Source organism: Macrotis lagotis, chromosome 5 (genome assembly GCF_037893015.1).
Source record: "Macrotis lagotis isolate mMagLag1 chromosome 5, bilby.v1.9.chrom.fasta, whole genome shotgun sequence".
NCBI lineage: Eukaryota > Metazoa > Chordata > Mammalia > Peramelemorphia > Peramelidae > Macrotis > Macrotis lagotis.
The window spans coordinates 201,390,608-201,413,707 of NC_133662.1; the positions used below are offsets into that span (position 1 = coordinate 201,390,608).

At 32.7% G+C, this 23,100-nt stretch overlaps 1 protein-coding gene across 1 annotated transcript in view; it reads left to right on the forward strand.

Moving 5' to 3' along the window:
• The window catches only part of CDC14A (cell division cycle 14A), a 250,070-nt gene extending 227,783 nt beyond the window's left edge, over window positions 1–22,287 (forward strand). Inside the window, exon 17 of the mRNA XM_074188270.1 lies at window positions 19,516–22,287. Coding sequence (XP_074044371.1) covers window positions 19,516–19,545 — 30 coding nt within the window. The 3' untranslated portion in view covers window positions 19,546–22,287. The remainder of the gene's footprint in view (window positions 1–19,515) is intronic.
• The last annotated feature ends 813 nt before the right edge of the window (window positions 22,288–23,100 follow it).

A 23,100-nucleotide genomic window follows, 5' to 3' on the forward strand; every position in this document is an offset into this window, starting at 1 on the left:
AGATGCTCCTTTGATGATTGATCAAAAGGATTAAACATTTAATATTTTTTGATTTGTATTTTTTTCTACATGTGGGATGAAATTTACTGGATGGTACTTTGGTTAAGGACTGTTTTATTTTGGTCATGAAATGTGCTTATGAAGGACTGCTTTCCTTGGAGAAAGTGTCTTATAAAATCTTTCTAGGATAAACCTCTAATAGGAAGATGGCAAAGTAGTCTAATTTTCTAAGAATTTTCAAATAAAAATTCAAAATTTTAAACTCCTATGAACTAGAGTAGGAGTTGAATCAAACATAGTGAGCATTGGAGTATTTTTAAAAATTTTTAGCATTCATTTTTTAGAAATTTTGAATTTCAGATTCTTTTGTTCATTCTTGCTCCTCTTCTACCTCTTGAGAGGGCAAGCAATATGATAATGATTAAATATATTTAGAGTCATGTAAAAATGGTCATATTAGTCATTAGCAAATGAAACACACAAGAAAGATAAAATAAAAAATATGCTTCAATATGTATTCAAAGTTAATCAGTTTTTCTCTCTGGAGGTGTGGATGACATTTTTCATCATGGGTCCTTTGACATTGTCTTGGATCATTATTTTGGTTTGGGTTTGTGTGTGTGTGTGTGTGTGTGTGTGTGTGTGTGTTTTAGGTTTTTGCAAGGCAAATGGGGTTAAGTGGCTTGCCCAAGGCCACACAGCTAGGTAATTATTAAGTATCTGAGACCGGATTTGAGCCCAGGTACTCCTGACTCCAAGGCCGGTGCTTTATCCACTAGGCCACCTAGCTGCCCCTTGGATCATTATTTTGATCCAAATACCTAAGTCTTTCACAGTTTTTCATCATTTCACATTGCTTTTTATTGAGCACAGTAAACTTCCAATTCTTCTCACTTCACTTTGTATTTGATCATATAAGTCTTGTTTTCTGAAACCATCTTACTCATCAATTCTTATAGGACAATAGTATTCTAAAATAATCATACTCCAACTTATTCATCCATTTCCCAATTGATGGGTATCCCCTCAATTTCTAATCCTTTTTCTACCACAAAAATAGCTGCTATAAATACTTTTGTACAAATAGATTCTTTTCACTTTTCTTTGATCTCTTTGGGATACAGACCTACAAGTGGTATTTCTGAGTCAGAGGGTGTACACAGTTTTACGGCCCTTTGAGTATAGTAGCAAATTGTTCTCCACAAGTTGGACTAGTTCCAAACACCAGTATTGCATTAGTATCCCAATTTTTTCACATTCCCTCTCATATTTGTCATTTTTCTTTTCTGTCATATTAACAAATCTGACAGGTATGAGATGGTATCTCAGAGCAATTTAATTTAATTAATAGCTTTAACTAACCATTAGTGATTTAGAACATTTTTTATATGACTATTGATAGTTTTGATTTATTCTTCTGTAAATTTCCTCTTCAAATTCTTTTATTGTCTAACAATTGGGGAATGACTCATTTTTTTATTATTAATTTGACTCAGTTCCCTCATATTTGAGAAATGAGGTCTTTATCAGAGAATCTTCAGTATTGAAATACCTTATCAGTAAGCAACTACTGAATGGATAGGGGATCTTTACTGTACACTCCTTTCGCCTTTGGAAATCTAGAATTCTCTTTGTTTTTTAAAAATTGTTTCTCCTCTTCTTGCCCAGGCTGGAAGTTCAGAGTCTACCAACTTACAGGCATGACACTTGCCCTTTTTTCTGACATGCCAGTTAATTCCACCTTAGACAACTTAATGACCCCTTTTTCTGGGATTTATCATATTGGTTCTGTATTTAGTGCAAATACTTGATTGGCAAGCCCTCTCTATCTGAGTTCCCCTAGCAGCTGGAATTATAGACATTTTTCTACTAAACCCAGCACATAGTTATTTATAATTGAGATATTTGCAGATTTAAAAAAACCCTTCAAATCTTAATTATATTATTTCACTATATTATTTAAACATCTTCCAGTTTCCAGTAGTATTTCTTGACTTTTACTGACTTTGAGTATATGTGTTTTTCCTTTTTCATTTCTTACTTTGAACACTGTCATTCTATTCCCACTTGAAGAATTATATTTAATCACTAAGACTTGGGAGTTATGCCTTTCTATTTGTCTTTGATTTTTGATGTTGCTATGGTTTTTCTAAATCTCTTCTCCCTGACATGAAATCTCCTTAAATTTAATGCAGTTATTTAGTTGAGAGATTCTAATAATGTTGGGCATTTGAACTGAAAGTTTGTGTTGAGCCTTAACTTTGAATACTTAGCAAGTGTTTATTAAGCATCTTCTGTATTTCAGAAAATATATTAACTATTGGGAATACAGCTGCAAAAGAGAGTCCCTCCCTTCAAGGAACTCCCATTCTAATAGGAGATAAAACATGCAAATGACTATATAAAAACAAACCTTATAAAGGATTACTTACAAAAGGAAGTCAGTAGCATGAAGGTGGATCAGGAAAGGCTTGCTAGGAATAAGAGGAGAGCAATGAAAATGCCAAGAATTGGGAATAAGAATGTCTTATGTGAGGGACAATAAGGAGGCAGTGTCATTAAATTAAAGAGTATATGGAAGTGATTAATGTATAAGAGCTAAGATTGGCAACCAGGTACTCAACTTTATATTCAGGGCCTTTTCCGACCACAATAGGAATTATGTCATGATCTATCTATGCTTTGTAATTTTTTCATAAAGTTAGATCCTCCCTAAACCTATTTAAAAAATCAAAGCAATTATAAGTCACATAATAATGGTTTATATTATGTCTTTGGAAGCAAGGAGAAAAATAGAATAAAGAATAAAATAATGACATTAGAATGGTAGAAAAACTCATTGGCAAGAACATTTTATAGTTTACTGCAGAAATTCTGGGTTCATCTTCAGAACTTATTAAAGTCGCCCGCCTCTGCTTCTGATTATCCTACATCAGAGCTGTCAAATTTGCCAGTAGCCAGCTGATAAGGATTTATTTCCATTTGAGTTTGATACCACTATCCTGGATCATAGAATGTTAGAAATGGAAGGAACCATGTGAAGCCCACTTTCGTCAGCTACTCTTTGCCCAACATTTTTGAGGGAAAGGAGTGTATGTTCAGATCTCTTATTTAATCAGTATAGGAAACTCCCAGTATGAGAATTCCCTTTAACACAATTGGGCAACTGATATATAACTTGATCATTCTAGAAAGTTGCTTTACCCTGACAGGTAAAGTTTGCTTGCCCATGGTGATAAATCTAGTATTTGACAAAGGCAGGACGTGAAACTGAGTCTTCCTAACTCTTAAGACTAAACCTTTAACCTTCTCTATACCATGCTAGCTCTTTCTTGCCAATGATCTCAGATGAAATGAGCTATTTTTGAGAATAGTGGGTGTTGAGTATATGTTATTAAATTATAAGAAAATATAAAATTAAAAATCTATTAAGAAATGGGAAGAATTTTGTTGTCAGCTAATTCAAGACACTGCCTAACTCTTGGTTCTAAGATTCAAAGGCAGAAATATAAGTGATGAAAGCACTGCTGTATTTAGAATGTTTGACAGAACATATAGCATGTTTAGAATTGGTATTGAAAAGATAAAACATTTATTGGGGCTTTTGCAAAGGGAATTCCTAAGAAGGACCTAGAACAAATGGCCCCTGAAATTCTTTGCAACACTAAATTTCTGACTTCATTCTTAGTGCCAATCCATAAATTCACAGTTTTGTCAATTTATAGCCATACTTTTCTGTTCATGAATGAGATTTTATGAGATTGATCATAGACTTATGGGAGAGAAGGGGAAACTCTAGGAAGGACTCCCCCCTCTGTCCACCTTTTCATAGCTCATTATTTCTAAGATCTGTGATGATGTGGGTACTCCTAAGCCCTCATGCAGCTGATATCTCAGTCTTCATGGGTTGCTGTAAGCAGAATATTCATTACTCTACAGATAACCTGGTAATGGATCTTTTAACAGTTAGCTAAAATAACCCTTAAATGAAGGTACTAGTCCACTTCTAGCCCCATATTTACAGTCCTTACAGCTTGTTTGAACCACCATGATGTTACACCTAGCACCTTGGATGACCTCTACTGTAAGCCATGAAGCAAAGAAAATTGACTTTAAACAAAATGATGATGATGATAATTAGTATAATACCTAGTACTACTGACTTTTAGAAAACTCTTAAGTATCCATTATTTCCTCTCAACCAACAGCACTGGGAAGGGTGGGTACTTTGACTATTACTATTTCTATTTTCCAGAAGAGGGAAATAAAGCTCTGATAATTGATGTGACTTACCCAAATTCACACTACATATATATTGATTATCTGAAGCAGCTTTTGAACCTGGGCCTTTCTGATTCCCAGTAGTCAAGCTCTTTATCTGCTATGACATATCTGGAGCCGTTCCCTAATGAGACCTGTAAATTTATAAGCTCTTCACACAGTGTGTATATCTATTTGTTCTATTTTATAAAAGATAATTATTTCTTTTCTATCTAAAGGTTATTAATAACATCTTTAAATTTAGGATATAATTAAATTGCTTTAAAATCACATAGTGGAGGGTTCCTGAGTCTAGTTGTTTTCCTCATTTTAGTTGGTCTGTCATTAAACATATGTTAAGTACCTGCATGTTTTGGTGCTACAAAGAAAGGCCTAAAATAGTCCCTGCCCTCAAGAAGGTGACCTGTAGAAACGAATCTGAAAAATGGGAGGCAGTGTGACATGGAAGAGTTCAGCCCCATGGGAACTGAAAACAATTCCTTTTGAAATGGAGGATCTAGTAGCAGCTCTGCTCTCCACCCTCTTTAATCAGATAGAGGGAGGGCTCCAAGAGCTGGGTGTACAGAAAGGCACACACTTACTTATTAACCAATTAATCAGCAAGCATTTTTAGAACACATACTGTCAAGCAACTACGGTGAGGTGCTTGGTAACAAACTTGAAAATGAAAATCTTTGCCTGCAAACCATTTAAGTTCTATTGGAGGAGATAACATGTGTACACATAATAATCAGGACTTGCTGAGACTTTGAATAAGGGAAACAATGGGCAGAGAAGTGTCAAAGCTAACACCAAGGCTTTAGGGTTGGATGCCTGAGAAAATTGTGGAGCCACCAAATGAAATAGGTCAAAAGAGAATCCTTAAACATGATGATAAGGACACACAAATGAAAGTCAAGGCTGAGATTGTGTATATATGTATATGTATATGTATGCATGGACTCCCAAATGTTGGTTCAAAAAATTTACCTTCCTAGTCCAGGATGAGAGGACAGTGGTGAAAGATTGTGAAAAAGATTTGGGTGCTTAGAGGACTTAAAAGTCAACTTGGGTCAGTGGTATGACATGGCATCACAAAAACTAATATAATATTAGATTGCATTGAGAAAATGAAGGAGTGTATAATGAATTCTCCTTCACTGGAGATCTAACTGAACGATCACTTATTAATGATGTTGTAGAAGATTCCTATTCAAGTATATACTAAGTGACCTCTGAGATACCTTCTAGCCCCCGATTAAGTGATTCTGTGACATTTACAGATAGATCTGAACTTCAAGAGTTGGTTAGGGCTAGAGATATAGATGTGGGTAATGGGACTGAAAGTCAAAAGACTTCAGATTTAGTTCCTTGTTCTGCCACTAATTAATGATAGATAATGACATCTGTATTCAAATGATAAAATTTGTTTTCTCAAAGAATCTTGGATTTGGAGGGAATCTTGGAGATCATTTAGTTCAACCTCATTTTAATAAATGAGGAAATGGAGACTTGGGATTCAAGTGACTCTTCTGAAGCTTCTTTTGAGACTCATTTTAAATCCAACCTTTTTCCAAGTCATCTCTGCTAGTGCCTTCTCTTCACGTTACCTTCTATATGAAGGTAACTCTATATGGATATTGTTGTATACATATTATCTCCCCCTAGAATATGGTACCTTGGAGGGCAAGGACTTTTTGTTTTATTATGTATATTCTCATCAGCCAGCACAGTTCCTTGCTTAATGAATGCTTGTTTATTGAGTAATCTCATCGATGTCAGTACTTTTGCTGTCAGTATGGATCACATCCATTTCATGCCTTTTTTTGTTTATTCTCCAATATAGGGAATCTAGCTAACTTAATAGATGCCTCATTGTAGTTCTTTTGCCATTTTATACACCATTCCAACAGCCAAATGCCTTTGATGATCATATGTGTGTATGCATATATATATATATAAAAGATATATGCATATTTATTATAAGTATGTTTATAAGTGATATCTTTTACATCATTTATTAAATACAAGTCATCATTGATGTTGCAGCGTATTTAAACCCATTATGACTTCTTTGCCTACTTTAAACTTTAGTAATATTCCATGGCTTGCAACCATTTGCTATCAATAGAAAATTTGAATGAAAAAAAGACTTTTTGTTTAAAATGTTACACAAATTGCCAGTTGTAGTTCAGCCAGCTTTTTTTGGTCCTGTTCTCTTCTGGACCTCATTTAATTTCTGTATTCCTCATCCTCTTGTTTTTTTCGGGGGGATTAATAGGCTGATGTCTTTTCAGTGACTATGAGTCTCATTGAGGAATCCCTGTAAATCTGCTTCATAGTGCAATATCAACCCCAGACAGGAGACTCTAAAGCATCTCACCATCTCTAGGGACTCCCTCTTCAAATAGGAATCTGTATTGGACGTTTTCCATTGCAGTAGGAAATAGCTATGGTGAGTTGTACTTCTTTCTCATTGCTTTTATCTGACTGGGAATGACAACCAGAAAATTGTTAAAAAATTTTCCTCTGTGAATTCTTCTTAACACATATTATAGAAACACATGAGTGGAGTAATTTTAGGGTTAAAATTTAAATTGTGTATATATGCATTATGTAGGCATGGACTCCTAAAGATTGGTTAAAAAAAAATCTACTTTCCTATTCCAGGACTAGTTGACAATTGTGAAAGATTGCAATGCTGCCTTTTAGTTACAGAGTCAGATGTTTTTTTAAAAATTAATCAAATAAGGGGCGGCTAGGTGACGTAGTGGATAAAGCACCGGCCCTGGAGTCAGGAGTACCTGGGTTCAAATCTGGTCTCAGACACTTGGTAATTACCTAGCTGTGTGGCCTTGGGCAAGCCACTTAACCCCGTTTGCCTTGCAAAAAAAAAAAAAACCTAAAAAAAAATCAAATAATCAAAATGAGTAATAAGTTAAAATAGCTAACTAAACTTTATAGTCATTTTTATAACTGTAAAAGCATGTATAGGATATTAATCTACAAACACTTTACGATACTCTTCTGTTCTTATCACGAATAGCTTCGTTATATGCTTGAACTATTCTCATAAGGATTTTATTATGTGAGAAAGTTAAGTAGTAGTTGCTAATGTTACTTTTTGTTGTTTTCCCATTCCTGCGGTATCTTCCCATCTGAGATTTCTTGAATAGCTTTCCTTTAATGCTTTCTAAACTCTCGAACTTGAAGCATAGATTTCTTCAGTGTATACTTGTCATTCAGTCTTTCATGATCTATGTGCAGCCCACCTTCCAAACTTATTTCCTACCACTTAATATTCTCAGAATAGACCTTTTAAAAAACCCAATAGGATATGTTATTTAGTTACCACCCCAGGCATACCACACTATTTTTTGTCATATGCTTTTCCTTATTGCCTCTACTCTCTAGTTGGAATACCTTTCTCTCCTCTCTGCCCAATCATATTCTTACCCATTAGTGCTCAGATCCATTCCTACCTCTTACACAAAACTTTCCTTTGGCCATTGTAACCATGGTGAATATACCCTTCTCTAAAACTCTTGTTTATTGTAGCATTTGTCATCTAATATTGTGTTCCCTTGTGTCATTATCTAATGGTTTTATGTATATATTTCTATAGACAGACTATATATATATAATATATATATATATATATACTAATACATGTACAGTCTTTTTTAATTTCTTTGTATCTTGTGTGTCTCACACAATTTGCAGAATAAGAGCTAAAGCTATGTTTGCTGAAGAATTGAATCTTAAGAAAGAAATCAAGTCTTGGATTTTTCTAAAATTAGATTTTTTTGGTAGAGATTTTATTTTAGTTTAATAAGGAGGATTTTAGTTGCCAAAATTTGTAATTTCAATGTTTTTCAAAGTATTTTTTAATTTTATGAATATTTATTATTATTTCTCTTACTTGCCCTTCTGTTAAACAGTAAAAAACAAAACATAACAAATGTTTTTTTCCCAACAAAATAAATCTGTTCATCAACCATATTAAAGCATGTGCCTCTCTGCATATTAAGCACATGCTTTGTCCATCTTCAGTCCTCTGGGCTTGTAGTTAACATTGCATTGATCTGACTACTGATTGCTTTTCTCAGTAGCGTAGTTGGCATTGTATAAATTGTTCTGTTAATTCTACTCTTGCATAGTTAGTAGATCTTATTGAGTTTCCTTTAAAACTATTCATTTTGCCATTTTTTCCTTTTACAATATAATATCGAGTGCTGAACCTGAATCAGGAAGAGCTGAGTTGAAATCTGACTTCATATACTGTGAGACTCTGGGCAACCTGCTTCAGGTTCCTCAATTAAAATCAGGATATTAGCACATATTTCCCAAGCTTGTTGTGAGGATCAAATGAGATATTTGTAAAGCATTTAGCATAGAGCCTGATCCATAAAAGGTGCTTAATAAATGCTAGAGCATTTTTTATATGATTGTTGATAGTTTGGATTTCTTCCTTTTGAATATTTGTCAGTTCATGTAATTTATCCATTTATCCATTGGGGAATACTCTTAATCTTAAAAATTTGAATCAATTTGTTTTGTTTCTTGGATATGAGATTTTAGACAGGGAAATTTTTGTTTCAAAGATTTTTTGGCCAGGTATCTATTCCTTTTCTAATTTTTACATTAAATTTGTTTATGCAAAACCTTTTAATTTTACATAAGCAAAATTGTCCATTTTTATCTTACACTTGTTTAGTCATGAACTCTTTCCGCAGTTCATAGAGGTGAAAGATAATTTCTTTCTTTCTCTTATTTATTAATGATGACTCCTTTTATACCTAGGCTATATAATTCATCCTGGATTTTGTGTGAGGTGTTAGTTTAAAGCTAATTTTTGCTAGATTACTGTCCAGTTTTCCCCCTTAGTAGTTTTTAATCAGAGAATGAGTATCCTTAGTAACTGGTGTCTTTAGGTTTTTCAAAATACTTTACTCTAATGTATTTGTATGTTTTTGCTTGATCTGTTCCCCTGATCAGTTTTTCTTTTTTTAACTAGTATCAAATGGCTTTTTTTATGGTGGGGCAGTGGGGTTAATGACTTGCTCAAGGTCATACAGCTACCAGGTTTCAAGTGTCTGAGGTCGAATTTGAACTCAGATCTTCCTAACTCCAGGACTGATGTTCTGTCCATTACACCAAATAGTTTCAATGGGTATTGCTTTATAGTACAATTTGAGGTATGGTACTGATAGATGCCCATTCATCCTGCTTTTTTTTTTATTATAACTCTTTTGTTTCTACATTTGAATTTTGTTGTGATTTTTTCTAATTCTGTAAATATTCTCTTGAGAATTTGATTGGTATAGTATGAATTAAGTAAATTAGGTAGTATTGCTACTTTTTATATGGACTTGAACCCTACCCATAAGTAATGTTTCTCCAATATTTAGTTCTGTATTTCTTTCTTTCTTTCTTTTTTTTTTTTTTTTTTTTTTTTGCAGTGGGGTTAAGTGGCTTGTGCAAGGCCAGACAACCAGCTAATTATTAAGTGTTCAAGGCCAGATTTGAACTCAGGTACTCCTGACTCCAGGGCTGGTGCTCTATCCACTGTGCCACCTAGCCACCCCTAGGTCTGTATTTCTACAAAGAATATTTTATAGTTAGATTCATATAATCATTAGTTGAATCTTGACATATATACTCCCCAATATACTAATAGCTTCTGTAATTATTCAGAATAGAATTCCACTTTTTAACTCTTTGCTGAATTTTGTTGATTGCTGAAATGACGATTTCATTTAAATTTTAATTGACTTTCTGTACTTCTCTATATCATCTGTAAAATGTGATAATTTTGTTTCTTCTTGTTTAATGACATTGCTGTTCATTACATTTATATACTACAATTTGTTTAACTACTTCCAAGTAGATAAGTACCCTTTTATTTTCTGGTTACTACAAAAATAGCTGTTATAAACATTTCTATATTTTTTAATATCTTTGGGGTACAGGCCTAGCAGTGACCTAGCTGGGATCAAAGGATATTGAATTTCTTTCTAATGAAAATGCTTGATAATGACACAAGATCTCTGCAAGAGTGATGATCTAATCTGTTCAGATGACCATCTAAACTGTTTAACTGACTAAGCATCAGATACTACATACAGAAGACTAGCATCATTTTATCCACAAAGACACATTCCTTAGTACATACTACATTCCTATTACACTATATGGATTCTTAGTTAGTTACTTGGAATTCCCCAATCAATTGCTTCTAGTTCTCACAGTACTCAACAACTTTAGATAGATATTCTCCCATATAAGTAAAGAAGTATTTAGAATCACTAAGCTCATTTAAAAGTATTAGAGACAAGGGCAGCTAGGTGGCGCAGTGGTTAGAGCACCGGCCCTGCAGTCAGGAGTACCTGAGTTCAAATTTGACCTCAGACACTTAATAATTACCAAGTTGTGTGGCCTTGGGCAAGCCACTTAACCCCATTGCCTTGCAAAAAAAAGTATTAGAGACAAGGTAGGAAAACAGGGGAAAAAAGGAGGGATGAGAGATGGTTTTTAATCAAAAAGAAATATCAATTTCAAAGTGAATGAGGTGATTTTAAGTTTCTATACCTTAGAATAAATAAGAATGATTCATGAAAATTAATGAAAAGCACCAATTTTATTGTTATATATTATTATATATTATATATTATATGTTATATTTATTGTTATATATTGTTATAATTTCCTTTAATTAAAAATGCATATTATCTTCACAGTGAAAGTTGTGCTATCAGAAAACTAGACCAAACTGAATAATTTCGGATTTATGTAGTATATTTTTGTACCTTGGTTTTATGACTAAAATATAAAGGAAGAGTAATGTGCTGAGACCTATATTTTAAGATTATCATATACTGAACATGGGTTAAAGGGAGGAGATTCTGGGCAGGGAAATTCTTTAGGATACTGCTGTACTAGTCAAGATGAGATTGATGATGATCTGATCTAAGATGGTGACTGGTGGAGAAAAGATAAGAGAAAAGATGAAGGAAAGTCCAATTGGATGTCAGTATTCTGACATCTAATAATTTAAAAAGTAAACATTAAATTTCTTTTGAAAAAAACTGCAAAAAATCATGTAAAAAGCTAGGAAGAACATATTGAATATGATTTTCATTTTAAAAACAATTTTTCTCCTTAAAAATCTCAGGATCCCTAAAATGAAGACTAGGGAAATTAATTTGTGGTCGTTTTTGTTTTTGTGTGATGCCCCTAGAACATAGTAGGAGCTAGTAACTGCCTGAGGCCAGATTTTTTTTTTTTAGGATTTTACAAGGCACTGGGGTTAAGTGACTTGCCCAAGGCCATACAGCTGGGTAACTATTAAGTATCTGAGGCTGGATTTGAACCCAGGTACTCCTGACTCCAGGGCTGGTGCTTTATCCAATGTGCCATCTAGCCCTGTGTGAGGCCAGATTTGAACTGAGATTTTTCTGACTTGGGGTTATGCCTACTAACCACTATGCCATCTAGTTGCTTCTTACTGTCCTTTAATTTTCTGGATGTGTAGTAGAGAAGTGGTATCAAACTCAAATAGATTTGAGGCCACTAAGATTTACATATAAGTTTTCTATTATGTAGAAAACTACTTACTAACAGTATGTTTTATTATATTCTAATTCATTGATTCATTTAATATTTTTATTTATATTTCCAACTACATACAATGGTAGTTTTTACCAGTCTTTTTTTTTTTGCAAGACTTTGAGATTTACAGTTTTTCTAATTTGGTTTCCCAGAACTTGGTGGGCTGAATGTTTTGGATGCTTCAATAGAAACATTCAGGTGTGAAAAGCTCTTTATTTAGAAAGACTGGAAATTACTTTGTAATTTATAATCTTAGAATTCCTTGAGAAATCTCAGAAATTAGGTGCCTTCCTCATGTCCCCACAGTCAGTTTTATCAAATTCAGGACTTGAACCTAGGTCTTTTTTTTTTTGCAAGGCAATCTGGTTAAATGACTTGCCCAAGGTCACACAGCTAGGTAATTATTAAGTGACTGAGGCAGAATTTGAACTCAGGTCCTCTTGACTCCAGAGCTGGTGCTCTATCCACTGCACCACCTAGCTGCCCCTCAACCTAAATCTTTGTAACTCTAGGGACAATCCCCTTTAACTACACCATGTTGTTTCAGGAAATGCATATACTTTATCAAAACTGAAAAACCTAAAGGTGTTTTATTATAGTTATAGTGATACTAATATGAATTTACTTTATCACCATAATTACTATTAATATTATATTTATATCAGCATGTGCTGTGGAAATAAAATCAAATTCTTTTAATATTGAGTAAATAATGTTATTGGTCCTATGATAGTAATAGTTCTAAATTGTCATAAAGTGCCAAAAATTGAAAAAATTCTGTTGACATGGTAACAGTGGTACCAAAGGTACCAGGGGAAGTAAAAATAGAATCTTTTCTAGTATCATGTTTTTAATTTTTTTCTAATTGCAACAATTAACATACTTTTACAAAATTAAAAAATAATAAAAAATAGAGGATATTTAAGATGTCTTTTATGTTTGGTTTGGTATAATGTCTAAACTATATTAAAACTTATTTTTAACTTCTCAGAATAGGATTTTATTTGAATTGATTGATTAAAATTCAACAAATATTTGAAAACTTTGTATTTGTGGTACTTAGCACAGTGGTGAAATTATAATAAATACTTAATAAATTATTTGTTGACCAGTAGATTTTGTGAAGAATACAAAGCTGAATAAGACAGTCCCTACCCTTAAGAAACTTGTAATCAGAAGAAATAAAACAAGTACAAAGTAAAGTATCTTAAGAAATGGGCAAATGCTCTATACATTGAGAAGGAAAAGAAATTATATTCTGGTGGGTGGTTATAACTGTATGATCTTTCCAGTGTTGGTAATTGCTCTTTACCTCAGTTTCTTTACCTTTATAAAAAAGAGATTTAATGATTTCTAAGGACTCTTCTAGCACTAACATTTTCAGCAATCTGTAACTCTCTGATTCTTAATTTATTCACCTGTTAAATATGGATTATAATAATACAATTCAATGAGGATAAAATGGGATAAGTCATGTGGATGAGCTTTGTCCTTTGAAATACTACTCAAATAAAAAATGATGGTAGAATGTAGAGGCTAGGAACAGTTTTGCTTTTAAACTTACCTGATTCTACATTTTCAAATTTGATTAATTATTTTACAAATTCTTTAAAGTATAAGTTTATACATATACATACATATATATATATATATAATTATTGCTTTTCATTTTTACATTACAATTATTTCTAGAATTATCCCGTTCCACTCTCTTTTGGATCAAACCCTTCATTGTGATAATAAGAACAAAAACAAAATAGTACTGTGACTATCAAACATATATACAATGCGTATGTTTATATGATAATAGCATTTATATCATATTGTATACTACTACTTAGAAGAATGCCTTAAATATATTACAATTATCTCATTAAAACTTTTAAAGATCTTGATAAAATGGATAAAGGGGAAGATTAAAACTAAGAAAAGCCAATATGAAATAAAGGCCTAGAAAAGAATTGGAATAATCATTGAGGACTTGGGCCTTATATTATGGCAGCATAACCCTGTTGTAGTGAAAAGAATATTGACTTTGGAGTCAGAAGACATGGATTTGAGTCTCCACTCTACCATGTGTACTATCTCAGGCAAGCAACATAATTTCCCTGAGACTCAGTTTTCTCATCTATAAAATGGAGACAATAATTGTTATGCTTTCTCTCCCTCACAGGTTTATAGTTGAGATCAAATGAGATCATAAATTAAATATTGATAATATTTATATTACAAATTATACATATAATTTATAATACATTATAGTTATATATAAAATAATGTTGATAAAATAGCAAAGTAAAATAGGAATGGAAGCTGTATTTACTGTGTAATCCCAGTATCTGTATCTGTATTTGTTAATGTACCAAAAACCTCATTTTGCTTTACTGTTAGCAAATATATTTTGATTTTTTAATTTTAAATTTATGAATTATTATCTTATGAGGTAGAAAATTAAATTTCTTTGGTTTTATTTATCAAGCTAACAGTACAGTATTTATATCTATAAACTAGACTTTTTTTTAACCATGATTAGGTAACGGGGTTGTTTAAAAAAGAAACGCCCCCAGAATAGCTAATTTTTTTTAAAGTCGCTACCCACATCTGACAAAACAGATTAGCAGCAGATTTCCAGAACAGAACAAATTGTCTTGATCCCCCATACCTAACAGATTGTTTTATGTCAAAAGTCTTGCTACTGTCAGAGAATGAGATTTCTTGATGAGACCTTATATTTTGACATAAATCTATTAAGCTACAAGTTTTAAAGAGATTTTTTCCTTCGTTCATAATGGGTTTTGCTTGATTATTATCATTCTTAACTCAATTCAACAAATATTTATTAAACTGTTCTTGTTGCTGGAGAAATTTGGAAAACAAATAAATAGTCCTTGCTCTCAAGGAACATAGATGGAAAAAAATATGTACCCAGAAAATAAATGCAACATACATATCAATAATGTCATTGAGGATAGAGGAGATGGGGAGATGGGTCATTATAGATCAGAAAAAACCTCATGTTAAAGGTTGTACTTAAATCAAACCTTGAAGGAGAGTGGAGAGTTAAGGTATCCAAAAGGAAAATCATTCTAGATGTAGGGGGACAATCTATTAAAGATATTGAGGCAGAACTATGTAGAAGAAAGGACAAATAGACTTCTCTTGTATATGTATGGAATAATGTGAAATTAGTCTAGAAAGAGGGGCTTCAAATGACAAACTGAAGATTTTGTATTTGATCCTAGAGGCAGGCAACAGGAAGAGTAATGTGCTCAGACCTATATTTTAAGATTATCATATACTGAACATGGGTTAAAGGGAGGAGATTCTGGGCAGGGAAATTCTTTAGGATACTGCTGTACTAGTCAAGATGAGATTGATGATGATCTGATCTAAGATGGTGACTGGTGGAGAAAAGATAAGAGAAAGGATGAAGGAAATAATGTGAATTTGCTTTAATCTCCTTATCATGGTATTCATTCTAATTGCCAAATAAATGATGATGTTCTATTTTGAGGGCTAAAATTGCAAGATTGCAAACTGATAAAAAAATCACTTTTTTCAACTAATAACAAAAGCATCAATCCTCAGTTCTGTTCTTATTGATATAAGTATTGTTGCTGTGTATTTTTCCCCAACTCAGATTAATTTGATATCAAGTTACTGCAGCAATATACCCTGTTGGGGAAATACAATAAAATATTTATTAACCAGAACATTTAAGTCTGGGTTTTTTTGTTTTTAGACATCCTTATTTATTTCTATCCTTGTTCATCTTGTACAGATTCAGACCAGCTCAGTGAAAAACTAAGTGAACTTGTTTCATTTTTCTAAACTATATTAATTCACTTACTGTCTTAATATGAAATTCCAAATATTTATTTTCTTTTACCAAATAAGATTTACATTGCCACAGAGTCATCATCTTTTTATTGTAGATAGAGGAAATTTGTCTAAATATTACATAGCTACATCATAATTTGTCTTATTTTTAATAATTTTATTACAAAAAGTAGATTGCCTCAAAGACAATTCAGTTATTTGAAGTTTTGGTTTAATTTGGTTAATCAAATGTGTCTAAAATCTATTGTGTGTACAGAAGATTGTGCTTAGTAATAGAGAGAAGGGATACAAATTGATTCTTATTGTTATTCCTTAGAATGTATGCTCCTTGAGAACAGTTTCATTCTTTATATAGATCCTTAGCACATAGTATAGTTCCCATAGGCATATAATAAATGCTTGCTTGTTAGTTTTATTATCATGATAATAAATGTTATCCTAACCAGTCAAAAATCAAAATTCCTTTTTTAAAAAAAATTGTTTAAATTACTGATAGCTGCTCACTTATATTTATAATAATTTGATTATTTCCTTAAATGTTTATGAAATGTGTTCCTATGACCAGAGAACCTGCCTGAGGCTTTTTTGTGAGGGGAAAACTGTTAAGTGCTTCTTTGAAGTATATGAGCAGAGACTGGAGGGTAAATTTTTTCTTTCAGGTCTCCCACTATATTATGTACCTGAAAGTGTTGATTTGGGGACTTTCTGTAATGGTGGACTAGTGGGAATGAAAGTGGAATCCTTCAATTCCTTTTGTGTGAATGTAAGACTTAAATCTGTCTTATGCCATCAAATTCAGTTACTGCTTCCTTAGTGAAAAGCCCAGTGGAAGTATTTTTTTTTATTTAAAAATTCTGAAATACTCAAGGTCTTTCTACACACATTAACAGAAAATTCTTCCCTAGGGACTCCCAACCACTACCATAATGGAAGAGTAGTAGCTAAGTGGAAAAGAAACAGAGAAATATAAATCTGGTATAAAGTAGTCTGGTTAGAATTATTTGTTAAGTCATTTTCCATTTTCTATCCCCTATCACATTGCCATTCAGTCTTTCAGAGATGATGACGTGCTTTTTTGGAAATTAGTGTGACATTATGCCAAATAAAGGTTTTCTTTGCTTTAAAGAGAGAAAAAGCCAGTGAATAAGAATATGATAGTAGAAATCTCTGAATTTATATTGGCCATGTTTTTATTTTATAGCTTAGTGTTTTTACAATCACTGCTAAATGAAGAAACTTATTTATTAAGAGACATTTTTTGATTCATTGGTGATCTTTCTAAAAACAAAATCACAGGTGTTCACTGAGACTTTATATCTTTACAGATAAATGCAGAAATCGAGACACACCACCCTGAATGAAATTGAATTTGGGAAATCAGCTTGGGATTCTTTTTTTTTTCTTTTTTTTAATGAATTAATGTGGGATGGAGAACAATTAACAAAGTAGATTTTTATGAACATAATAAAAGAAGAGAAATAAAATATTTTAAAGAAACCATGATTAGCATATCACAAAGAAACTTCTATGAAGTTGGGAAAGACCTAATCACTTATATAATTCACTATTTGTACATTGGATGAGAGAATGTCAAAGATTTCCCTTGGCCTTACATTTATTCATTAATTTTAATTGGAAAATGCCCTTTGCTTTACCAACATCTTTTTCCTTTACCCTAAAAGCTATTGAAAATCAATCTTTCAATGTAAAGACTAACAGATTGCCTTCTTATGGCAGGGAGAGAAGCAAGATTGGGGAGAAATTGTAAAACTCAAAATTATTAAAATCTTTCTAAAAACAAACAAAAAAAGAAAGTCAATCTTTCTCTGAAGATTTCCGTGAATAAATGAGGAAGTAAGAAGCATTGGATCAATTCTGTCTAAAGCTGTAGCTTCACAATTTGCCTTTCATTGGGCAGTCTACACTCATCCCTTTCCCTTCTTCATCAAACATCATCATCATCATCATCATCATCATCAATAACAAGATAGTATTTATGTACTTACTCAAGGTTGTCTCATTTCTTTATCCATATTATTGTCTTCTCTCTTATCTTATAAATACCTTCAGGGCAAAGGCCATATCTGTTTATTTCCACAATACAAATGTGTCAAAATGTATGTTTTAGCAGTGATAAGGAAGGTTCTTATCTTGGATATAAATCCTCCTTTCCCCCACTACAATGGAAAGACTAAACTTGTATTTCTAGGTATGATGGACTTCTTTGAAATTCTAACTTTTATTCTTGTCCATTAGGAATTGTTCATCCTTGCCCCTCTACCCCACTTCCACCCCTGCCAATCTGTATTCTTCCCCCATTCAAGTGATTTAGAATCTAGTGCATCTGTCACCTAGTTGGTGACCTGTGTCTTCCAAATACCGATTGCTTCTATGGTAGCAATTTTGTGCTTGCTATTCATGACTACTACCACCAGGAGCAATGCCCAAGCCAATTTACAAATTTATAAATGTGTTGTGGAATACAGAAAATGAATAAGCAATACTATATGTCAGATCAAATTAGTTTTCTTTGTGTGTTTATCAGTATCCAGACTTATGATTTAAGATAGATTCAATATTGTTTTTTCATTCTTTTTATTATTAATGCATATCATACTAGATGCTTTCTATCCCAGTCCAAACTCTGTCAAATTTTATGAGAGAAATAAGCCTTGATTTTTATGAGAGCATTATAACATATTACATGTGAATTTTAAAAAAAGAGTAAAATTCTTTGGGTTTTTTGAAGCTTTTTAAATTTCTTTGAGCTTTTTGAAAGACAGTGTATATTAATTTAAGAGATTCTTGGAAAAAGGGCAAGTTCTTTTTAGAGATATCTCTTGACTAGCAGAATGATGAGTTGTGAGTATAGAATGCTTGGCAAACTTTTATTAAGATGCACTAATAAAGTATACTATATCATTTCTAATTGAATTCAGCACCTTTTTCAGATATGACTGTTAGAATGCAGAAAGTCTATTTGATGGTAGAAAATAGATAATAAACTTTACCAAAAGCTTAGATTTGATGAATTCGGGGGGGGGGGGAATTTTTGAATTTCTTTTTGAATAAAGGATCTTCTCTATGTTGTTTAAAAGAAAACTACTTGGAGTATTCTCCATCCCTCTTTGCATTTTCCTGCTGTCCAATGTGTTCTGTGTCCTGTTTTGCATGATTTGCTGTTTTGCTTCTATTCATTTTGTGTCCCGTTATCTAATCTCACCAAGAGCACTAGGCAGTCTGGTAGAATTCAGAATAATTGTAAAGTTCTACATGAACCCTTTTCCCTCCCTGGATCAGCATTAAGAAGTGGTGGCATTTTATTTATTTTTCTTGACAGCATTTTACAAAGTGTCTATTAAGAGAGAAAAGTCTTACAGAATAAAATTAAAAGACTGCTAATTACTCTAATTAGAAGTAGCATGATTGAGCTATAATGAATTACATAAAAAGTACATTTTTTCCAAAGAATATTTGTCATTTAATTGTACTTAAATGTCAGTTGTGATACTGAAGTAAAATAATATTTAGAAATTTTTTGTCTCCTTTTCACTTTCTAGTTGTGATTTAATTTTGAAAACTTATTTTACCCATTTAACTATAAAATTGCTTAACTATATATTATAGACATCTGCTTTACTTATCCCCCTCCCATCTTTCACCTTTTTTAAAAAGCTTATTTCACATATCTGTAGAATAATAGAATGACTCCCTCAGTTTGAAAGTAGAAGCTGCTGCATGCAAGATTAAAAGTTTTTACTGACTTTGCATTTTAACGAAGGTTTATGTTTCTCCTCTGCACAGTCCCTTCAGTCTGAATATGTTCAGTACTAAAGTCTTGCTGCTTCGATGAAAGCTGCTCAGCCCTTAGAAACTGATTTCTTCATGAGGAGGAACAATATTGAGGGAAAGGAACTGCTCACTGGGAGGAGATCTCTGCATTCTTAACCTTAAAATTAAGGAAAGCACTCAGATCAGACCTCAAGGAGAGACTTGAAACCAGAAAGCTCTGGTTAATGACTACTGTAAATGCACTGAAGTTATGTTTATGGAGATGTTAATGATTCTCTGGGTGTGTTTTTTTTTAAAGGAAATTTTCCTGTTGAGCCTGGTGATTTGAAGAATTATTTTTAATGTATTTCAGTAATACACTTGTTATTACATTTCTGTACAGTGTTATATTATGTATGTATTATCAAGCTAAAGACTATTTTGGTAAATTTATAAATATGTAATTGTGTAAAGATTAGAATATATTTTGATTTAGATTTTCTTGCTATTTGCTACCAAAAATATGTATTTTGAACTTGCTAGGATGATTTTATCTATGATGAATAAATATTTTCTCATAATTAAAAAAAGACATAGGACAAAAGAACAGAAGGAAAGGATTGATTTTTATGATCCACTATAAATACTATATGAACAGTTCAGTTCTTTGGGCAAATCAGTCTTATTTACGAAGTTTAGTTACAGGGCTGTTGTTAGCAAATGAGTGTAGTTGGTTGGTATGGTGCCAGGTTTTTTTTTTTCTCTCCATTCCTTGGATTAATTCCCCCATGTTTTTCTGTGCATCTTGTTAATCCTTGTTTTTAAGCTTTACATCTGGCTATAGATGAAAGCTAACTTAACATTCCTCTTAGAACATAAACCTCTCCCTCTACCAGACAGCAATGAAACATTCCCAGAATTTTATATTTAAATTTGTTTTCAGAAGAGATTTTCCAGATTAGACTTCATTTTTTATACATGTTTGTTGTTGCTCGTAGTTTTATGTGTCTCTCAATAGCTTTAAATTAAAAAAGGACAAAAATTCACAAGCTGCTGCTATTTATCACCATTAAAGAAAAATTTTTAAGAGTGTAAGAACAATGCAGATTTGGACATGTTAACAACGTAATTTTTAAGTGACATTAGTATACATTATTAGAATTTTATTTTAGAAGACTAATCATGCATTTATTTATCAGTATCCCTAGACAGTATTTTGCTTTGAGAAAAAACAACCATGGTCCCTAAATGCTCACCCTGTTCTACTTAGGCTAGAATGAGAAATGTTAGCAAGAAAGCTTCATAGTACTGTTCTTCAAGTCTTGGATTTAATCCTACTTTTTAAATAGGATATTGTATTTGAATAGTTCTTACAACAACAAAATTCCCAGGTCTTGTTATACTTGAAAAAATAAATATTTGACTCTGAATAGCTTAGTTCAGCCCATAAAGACTGAATTTAAAAAATGAATAGACCTGCAGTACCAATAATTGCTTTAAACTGGATCAGAATGGAATCATAAATTTGCTGAAGTAAAAGTGAAAAAAAGTTGTGAATAACTTTTTAAAGTAGAAAGAGAAGTATATAGGACTATTTGTGTTTTTGTCAAAATGATCAATGAATTAGTACAAGAAAATGATTATATATCATGACTTTGTTGCAATATCAGTTTTATGTGAATTATTAAAGGAAATTCATTGACATCACATTTATGGGGGGGAATCATGTTGACAACTTTGGTTTGTGAACAGTGATTTGTGTGCAGCTATATTAAAATGATTGTAAAATTGACTACTATAAATGCCCATGTTGTATATGTGTATATGTGTCATTTGTATCAGCATATGTGTATATGTCTTAATATTATTTGTACACATGTGCATACATAGACACACCAAAAAGTATGTGTACATAGTATAGAAAATGTAGAGCAAAGTAATTCTATTCCAATTATAAAAAATTTGACATGTATTTTGTTATGAATAGCATACCTTCAAAGCTATATTTTGTTGTATTTTGAAGTGTAGATAAAATACACTGCTGATAAATAATAAAAGTTTTATCCATTTAAATCATTCCCTGACTCTTATAACAGATGTGTTTGTTTTCTAGACCCTGATGTCCTGGTGTTTGGAATTTTAATTTTCTTCTAATCTGACTGACTGCTGTCTTCTGAATTTCTAAAAATTTTAGTTACAGGTTAGCCTTATAAAAGGCTAAATGACAGAATGAGTAGAGGGAAACAACCCTGATCAGAAAAACCTATGTCCATCAAACCTCTTAACACATATTTTCTTTTGTTTGTTTGTTCATAGTTTTGTGGGGCAATGGGGTTAAGTGACTTGCCCAAGGTCATACAGTAAGTATCAAGTGTCTGAGGTCAAATTTGATCTCAAGTACTCCTGACTTCAAAGCTGGTACTCTCTCCATTGTACCACCCAGGTACCCCCACATATTAATTTCCTTAACATGGACAAGTGACTTAACCCTTATCAGGGTCCTAGGAATCTCTAAGACTGTTCATTTACAGACCAGTTGCTGATTTGCATCGGGGAAGAGAACTTTTTTTTTAAAGTCTTTGCTAGGCAATGGGGTTAAGTGACTTGCCCAAGACCATGAAGCTAGGTAATTATTAAGTGTCTGAGACCAGATTTGAACTCAGGTAATCCTGACTCCAGGGCTGGTACTCTATCCACTATGCCACCTAGCTGCCCGAGAGAGAACTTTCACATGGGAATTTGACTTACACTGCTGAAACCACAAGTCTGGATTCCACTCAAAAAATCACTCTGTCATTATATGTACAACATATATGGGGGGGGGGTGGCTGTTACTGTTAAGCTTTATAGTTTAATTTCAAACATCAAACAGACTCAAACTATAATTATTTCCCCTTTTTTGTCTGCTGTTGTCAAGCTTACTCTTTTGGGTCCTGCCTGTCATCAGAAGTAGTCCCAGTGGAAATTAGAGCCCCAGGGAAAGAACTGATTTGTCTGTAGGCTTGCCCATTTTTCAACTGTAATGTATTTGTCAAATCAGACACTGGGTGACGACAAATAGGTATCCCTTAAGGAAAAGTAGGGAACTTGTGGGGGTTGATGGTCAAGCAGAACTCTCCTAATAGTTTCATAGATCCCTGTGCAAAGAATCTTGCAGTCTTCCTCCTTTTGAGGAAATGATCAGCCTTATCTCTCATTTGTTTCTCTGGTTTATACAGAAGAAAGCAGGTTTAGCTAATGACGGCTAAAGTTGCGAAACTCTCAACAGGCCACCCTAATATTCGGTCAGAGAATGGAGAATGAACTAAATACTTGGTGGTTGATAAAAGCAGTACATATAAAAATAATAGAAAGGATGAAAATAACTGGCTTGAACCGATATAAAAATAGAACAAATATAAAAAAAGGAAAGAAATCTGGGGTTTTCTAATTTAGAGCCTGTCATAGAGTAGGCATTTTGTGTCTTCCTACAAGTTCAGAATTTTTGGTGCAAAAGAAACTAAACCAACAAATTAGTTTCAATAGTTATTTAATAGGAATTGTTTCTATAGTTTTAAATAGATGATTTGAAAGATGCATCAGTGTTCTACCAAGCAGATCCAGAGACTTGCTTTATCT